This window comes from Hordeum vulgare, chromosome 7H (assembly GCF_904849725.1).
Source record: "Hordeum vulgare subsp. vulgare chromosome 7H, MorexV3_pseudomolecules_assembly, whole genome shotgun sequence".
Taxonomy (NCBI): domain Eukaryota; kingdom Viridiplantae; phylum Streptophyta; class Magnoliopsida; order Poales; family Poaceae; genus Hordeum; species Hordeum vulgare.
In genome coordinates this window covers 355,721,530-355,728,618 of record NC_058524.1, presented here as the reverse complement: position 1 = coordinate 355,728,618, position 7,089 = coordinate 355,721,530, and the positions used below count along the sequence as shown (strand labels likewise).

Sequence of the window (7,089 nt, the reverse complement as noted above, 5' to 3'; positions counted from 1 at the left end):
CAAAGTCTACTCCATCAAAACGATAGACATCATCTCATCAAAAGACGGGACACCTTTGGAAGCATGGGTGAAGCCGGCATCGAGGATGGACAACAAGGATTGTGCCCGACAACTAGGACGCATATCACTCATCATTAGTTAGACAGCAGGCAAGTCCACGATTCAAAAGTTACACGCCTGTCTTAAAAGAGAATGAGAAAAGATAAGAGGTATAGAGATGAAATATCACAGAGCTGTAGATTATGAAATGTTGTTGATGCATAAATCTGCCGCTTCTTATGGCTAAAACACTACTCCCTCCGTCTCATAATTTTAAAACCTTTTTGACACTACACTCGATGATGATATTATGAGACGGAGGGAGTAGTAAAAGAGAACATCATTCACAACACAACTGGGCAGCATTTATGACAGACGGTAAACCAAAAGTGATGAGAAGGCCACTAAAACTGAACAGCATTCACGACACAACGCAAGTAAAACAAAGAGAGAAGAAAACAAGAAAGAACACAGAAGCAAGGATCCACAAACAAGAATTTTGAAACTATGATATTGAAAAACTATAACCTAAATGGAGGCGAAATAAGGAGTATGATGTTCACAACTGCAAGCAGCAGCAGCCCAAATCTAAACCCGAATCGGCAGCTTTTTCCCTTCTCAACTCCAGACGAGCATCAAATCATATGGATCCAACTGCTGCTCCAAACTAGTAAATGGCAGGAGGTAATCAACTGCTCTCCTCCACAGAACCTGTAGTTTTGTTTGCAGTGCTTTTTTCGGCCTTGACGGTAGCTGTCTGTGAACCATTCACTGAGATGGCACCATCAGTTCTCTTATCACTTTTCTCGATCTCTTTCAGCTGGACGCTTCGAGAAAATGAATCCACGATATGAGTAACAGAACTTCCTACAGCCTTAGCATCTGTTGGCTTCAGGGACTCTGCGCTGCCAGGCTGCTGCTGACGTCTATTTTCCTTCAAGGCTTCCTCCCGTTGCTCATAGAAGTCGAAGTCCTCCACAATGGTTGTCTCGGCCTCATGATTCTTGAATATGCTTAGCATCTGGAGACCATACTCTAGCTTGACCTGCATGAGTTATTAATTTGGTTAACATATCTTCTCCCTTCCAAGTATTCCCCATAAAAACTAGAATAGTTTTTACCTCCTGAGTGTCCCTGCTATTTGTTACAGGTTTGTTGTCATTGTTCTCAAGAGTGATGTGCCGGAGTAGGGTGTTTGGGACATCCTTAATAATGTGCCACTTCACAGGAAACTGGCCACTCCACTTGTCTTGCTGCCAATAATCAACGCTCCTGTCGAAGTCAACAGGTCCAATCATCTCAGCAACACCGCAGAACTGACCACTGCCATTAACCTATAAGCAGTTATGAATCAGAATAAATTTCACATCTCTACAGACACAAAGCATGTAGATCCAATGCATCATTCTCAGCCTCGTACTTACATCAACAGGAGCATAAACTACAAAAAGAAAGGGGCTAGTCTTACCGAGAAGAACAAGAAAACACGGGAATGGTCTTCTTTCTGTTTGGCCGCACGATAAGCTGAATCCAGCTTTCTATTCCCACTAGCTGTGCTGGCCCAGACATTGTACTTAATGCTCCTATGTACATGGTCCTCTGTGTATGATTTAATTACAAAAAAAATCGCATCCTTGTACTCCGTGGCAAAATCAGGACGATTGTACAGTTCACTGTCAATAAGCAGAGTGGTTTTCTCGCTTTTGTCATCTACTAAAGAATTGTCTCTGTCTTGTTTCTTTGGTTTTGCAGCACGTGGGCCGCGGTTTTGCTCGTTCAGAAACTCCAGAGCACCATTCTGGATATTGAATGGCATGCTCCCCCTTTGTTGACTGGAGTTGCAGTCAAAATTATTAAATCTACGACCGGCAGAACCCCAATTAGGAGTAGTGCCTCCATATTTACTAGCTTGTTGGTGTGCCTTGTAGGATCCAGAATTATACATTGTTCCATGCTGCTGCAAATAACATGCATACTCAGTACTGGACATTTCAGGGCGCAGTAAGCTTAACAAATAACCAAACTTGAGGTCCAATAATAAGTGCTCCATTTTTACTGAACTGAACGTGTCCAGGGGAGCTTGTGCAAACAGTCCAAATTGCATGACAACATACCATTCCAAAAGCCAATGGTGCATTCCCTTGCCCAAATAGTCCCGAAGCATTGCTTGGTTGTGTTGCCGCTGCGGAAGAAACTCACAATTAGTTTGGCATGGCTCTGACCAATCTATCACAACAACACATATTGCTTCCAATCAATATACTTTTGCCTGAAATAATACCGGAGACTGAAAGGTACAGAAGTTACCTCTGTTGTATGACCCAAATGGTTGGCGGTACACTGCTGTGGGTGAATAGAGAAGACCATCAGGAAGGAAGTACTCTTGCTGAAGCATAGGGTCTCCTTGAGACATTCCAGTACCAGAATTTGAATATCCCATACTAAGAGAAGCCGGTGGCTGGTAGTACGGATTTGAGAAGGGGAAGTGCATAGGGGAGTAGGACTGACCCTCTCCAACAGTTGAAACAGGAGAATAAGCTCCATACATCATTTGGGGGTTGTTCGCATACCCAGGAGATAGCATGATTGACTAGTTAACATTGTATAATTACATCAGCAAAACACTTGGGAACATAATTAAGAAAGTGAAACAAGTTCAACGGCCAGCTACTTACAGGTGACGCAGAATGGACTCCTTCCATACTCACATAATAGGGATACTCTTCCCATTGCCCTGAAGGGTTGATATATCCTACAGAAGATCAAAATAATATTCAAATTAAAAAAAATATTCCATGAAAAGGAGATACCAAATAATCTACCATCTAACCTCGTAAGAATCAAGATATAATACTTCAATAGCAATTTATATTACTACCTCTGTAACTAAATATAAGACGTCTTATATTTAGTTACAGAAGTAGTAATGGTGAACAAAGAAGACCAGTCAAGCAAAAAAAATCAATTATATGAATAGTAAAAACTAAATATAGTGGGCAACAATGCAAACTTGACCCTTTAGTATTCTGGGTGTGTATTTTGCCCTCTACAATGTGCAAATGATGCTTAGAATATGTATCAGTATCAGCATTATTAGTACACAGAAAATAATAGCAACCTAACCTCCAGAATAGACTGTCTGTGGCTGTGGAGCATACACATTGGGCTGGTAGACATAAGGCTGTTCTCCACCTTTTCCCAAAAAATTAGCCTTCTCTTGTGCACCTTTTGGTGACTTTAAGGAGGTAGAGCCCCGCGCATCAGAAGCACTTGTTTTCTCAGCCGTAATAGAAATAATCTGATGCAACAAAAATCAACTACCGGTAATATTTCAATGTTTGCACAGAAGGAGAGAAAATAAACTGTACAGGCACATTACCTGCTCTTTGGTATTTGTACTCTTGGAGGGGTTATTATCAACTACAATTTCTGATTGCAGCAGAATTGTGCAATCTACAAAAAAGAAGATGCATGCACACATAAGCTGAAGAAGGGAGGTTCCAGACATTTTTGCCATGGTACATACTGAAATTGAATCATATAAGCCAGAGAACCGTAAGACCAACATGCTGAATGACTCTTTGATTCACAGGTATTTCACATGAGACAGATAAATGGCTTTTGCTTCAGGAATTGAGAAGAAAGAAACGCAAACCTAAGACACATGCAAAAAGAGAGTGCTTGTACTTTTTAAGCAATTACCAGCAGCCTCTTATCAAATTATGCACCATTGGTCCCATGTATATCCAAGCCATTTGCTCAAGACACCCATGTGACTGTAAAATAGCTTTGTGATGCTCAGCGTATCACTAGCAAAAGTAATTACTAATTCCATGAACCAGCTAACTCAAATTTTAGGCAGGCTTAAAAAGTTCCTATGACCCTTAACCACACATAATCTGTTAGCAACGTGTAGAGGCGATTGTCGAGATAATCCATCCTACAATATGTCGCGCTTTTGCTATATCCGGCAACTGTCATATATGCGCTAATTTGGCGCCTAGCAAAAAGGCACAAATCTCGGACCCCTACACGGGGCACTGTGCAGACAGCAATTCAGCACAACCAAATTGTTATTGGAGGAATTCCTCCCTTGCAGCGGTAGGTGCGGACCACAAACGTGCTAATTCTCGGTAAACAAGCTACAATTACACGCTCCGGTTTAGGGTTACAACCAACACCCTCGTACCACCACGAGGTCTGGAGCAGAAGAAAGCTCCAGGCCAACAGGAGTATAAATTCGCCCTCAATCACTCCCAGCAAGGGAAGCACGGGGACGAATTGGAGCTACCAAAGCAAAGCTAGGGCTTACCGACGAATCCGGACGAATCTCCTCCGCTCAACGCCATGTTCCAGCAGATGGGACGAGGAGGAGGGGGACGAAACAGGAGAGGAAAGAGGGGCTAGCGTAGCTACGTTCTCCGGCTGGAGGAGACACGGAGGCCGTCGATGGTCGGCGAGGAGGGGCTTCCTTCCACCGTCGGGTTTGACGCTGGTGAGTATGCGAGACGAAGAGGAAGAGGTCCGGCCACGCTAATCATCGCGGGCTTTAAAAACCGGACCTGTGCCGGCTCGTTTTGTCCACGCGCACAATCCCGGTCCGGATTTTTCTTTCATCGAATTGGGACTTTATTCATCATCAACGAACTAACATCCGGTTACAGTCTGTCCGTAGGCTGCTAATGAGAAAATCTGGGATTTGATCAAGCCAGCTATCCGTCCCCTTCAGCGTACAAGCAAGCCATGCACACACGTGTGTCGGGAATTTAAGATCCCTATCAAGATATTGAACCGAAAAGAAAGAAAAGTAAGAAACTATGTTGTTCAATTTTTATAAGATAGACGCCGCAATAGAGCGTGTATTTAGGCGTGAAGTCTAGAGATTAACGAGATCGAGGCAGTCGACTTTTATGATCACATGTGAGAATCTCATGTGAGAATCCTCGTAGATGGACGAAAATCACCCCTTTCCTCATCGTCAGCAGCTCGGCCACGAATGGGTCGAAGACTCCTCGCAGTGGCTTGCTCCATGCACCAATAAACGCTAGGTGAGAACGGGCCACGTCTCCCGCTCCCCCCGACAATGCATCACCGAGAACATAACCATCTGTATTAATACTAATCCATCCCGCCTTTCATGGTTTCCAACATTGCGTCTCATGCGGCTTACGCCGTGCCGAGATATCAAAGATGGCAAGGGTTTCATGCACTCCTTTGATCGCCTGGACCGGATCATACACATCTTTATTATGTGTCCAACGGTTCCGTGATGATAAAATGGTATGCATAATTGTAATAATCTTGCATCTTGTGTCCTTGGAGAACATTGGGTCCTGCACAATGTCCCCACACCATGTTTCTGGTTGCAACCTAGGCAGCTAAATGTCAAACTTGTCCTTTGTTGCAATCCAGAATTTTTTAGCATGTGTACATGTGATGAGAGCATGTAGCATGTCCTCCTCCATAGAGTGAAAAATGTCACATATGCTAAGTGGCTTAATGTGTCTATACTTGAGGGTTTTAGAGTCTGGCAGAATGCCACGGAGCATCCGCCACTACAACACCTTCACCTTAGGTATGACATGCAATTTCCAAAGCGAAGACCACAACTATTTATCTGATGTTGAAGTTTCTGTAATCGTCCCTTCCTTTAGAGAGCCCGGCTTGTTGCGAGCCACGAGAGATCGATACAACGACTTTATAGTGTAGTTTCCTGATTTTTCCAATGCGCATGCGAGGCTATCTTCTCCCCCAGATGGATTCAATAGTATGTTCAGTATGGCTTCTCCATCTGGCGGAAGAAAATTCTCACAGACTATCTCATTGTTCTAACCTCATGTATATTTCTCAATTGAATCTAAAACATGGGGTAAAGGCGCAGTACCGAGATGTCCCATAGGTTTCAGAGTAGCTCTCTTGGGAATCCATTGATCATTCCATGTGGATATACTTGGGCCGTCCCCTACCCGGCGGATCAAGCCAACATCCAAGACCTTCCTTCCGGCTATGATCGCCTTCCGGGTGGGCGAAGATCGTGTCGGAGCTGTGGCATGTAGAAAAGTTGTAGTTGGATAGTACTTGACTTTCAACACCCTTGCACAGAGGGAGTTTGTTAGTGGCCCACACGGGAGATGTCCACAAGGCAATGACTCCCCAACCCCGTGTGTTGCCCCATGGGCTTACCGGCCCAGGAAACCATACACCGGGATCTATGGGTCAGACTGGGTCTAGCGAAGGCCCACGCGACGACCACAACTAGTTGAGCGACCGGTGGCTTCGACATCTAGAGGATCAGGCGGCTTGGCGGCTTCGGCTTTTCCCCTTTCTCCTTCTCGCCTGAACCCTAGTTCAATTCCTCCATTTGTGTATCGATCTCCGTGTAATAGCAAGAACCAGATACTGTTAACCTCTATACCACACATCCTAGCCACTCCTAACACCTGGTATCATAGACCACTCCACTTCCCTCCCCTACTTCACTCTGGCCCAGCTCATCGAGACGCGACGCCTGTGGCAGGCGTGTTCGCACCCCGCCGCCATGGATCCATCGATCGAACCTTTCCTCGAGCGTGTCGACACCACCATGAAGTTCCAGTCCAAGGCAATCACAGAGATCCAGGCCTTTACAACCAAAATCGACGAACTAGCCGCCTGGCGGCCCGATCTAGAGAAGAGGGTCGCCGATCTGGGTGACGCTGTGGTGGCGCTTCATTTCGCATAGCTGCCACCCACGGGAGACACTGAGGAGAGACAGGCGCCCGCAAACAGCTACACCCCACCTACGATGGCTCACGGACACATCGGTCCCAGGCTCAGCGCGGTCGATGCTCCTTCAGGGCCTGCACGCCATGGCATTCACGACATATCTCACGGGCCCTCGGCGGTCTCCTTCCAGACACCGCCACCGCCCCGGCAATGGGTCAGTTCCTCCCAACCTCTCCTACTAATATTTCACCCTTCGTGCATGTGAGTCACCTCCTCTCGGGTCTGGGACAAACCCACCCATCCATCTCTTTTCCACATTTCACGGGGGATAATCCAAACCTTTGG

At 45.5% G+C, this 7,089-nt stretch overlaps 1 protein-coding gene across 3 annotated transcripts; it reads right to left on the bottom strand.

Moving 5' to 3' along the window:
• Positions 1–382: 382 nt before the first annotated feature.
• LOC123407161 (YTH domain-containing protein ECT1-like) lies at positions 383–4,636 on the bottom strand. Of its 3 annotated transcripts, XM_045100232.1 has the most exons (10): positions 4,352–4,636; positions 3,419–3,492; positions 3,163–3,337; positions 2,715–2,791; positions 2,548–2,629; positions 2,347–2,442; positions 2,154–2,221; positions 1,508–1,996; positions 1,161–1,373; positions 383–1,084 (listed from the first exon to the last, which is right to left on the bottom strand). In XM_045100232.1, exons 1-10 carry the CDS (start codon positions 4,386–4,388, stop codon positions 728–730), a joined length of 1,668 nt encoding a protein of 555 aa, XP_044956167.1. In that variant the 5' UTR covers positions 4,389–4,636; the 3' UTR covers positions 383–727. The 3 variants fall into 3 exon arrangements, with proteins under 3 accessions (XP_044956167.1, XP_044956165.1, XP_044956166.1); XM_045100230.1 differs by having other exon boundaries at positions 2,347–2,629; XM_045100231.1 differs by having other exon boundaries at positions 1,508–1,993; positions 2,347–2,629.
• Between the last annotated feature and the right edge of the window lie 2,453 nt (positions 4,637–7,089).

Coding starts and splice junctions, on each gene's coding strand:
- LOC123407161 (XM_045100230.1), bottom strand. CDS start 4,388: ATGGCGTTGAGCGGAGGAGATTCGTCCGGATTCGTCG. Junction 2,630..2,714: donor GAGTCCATTCTGCGTCACCT/GTAAGTAGCTGG, acceptor AATGTTAACTAG/TCAATCATGCTATCTCCTGG. Junction 2,222..2,346: donor ATTTGGGTCATACAACAGAG/GTAACTTCTGTA, acceptor TTTCTTCCGCAG/CGGCAACACAACCAAGCAAT.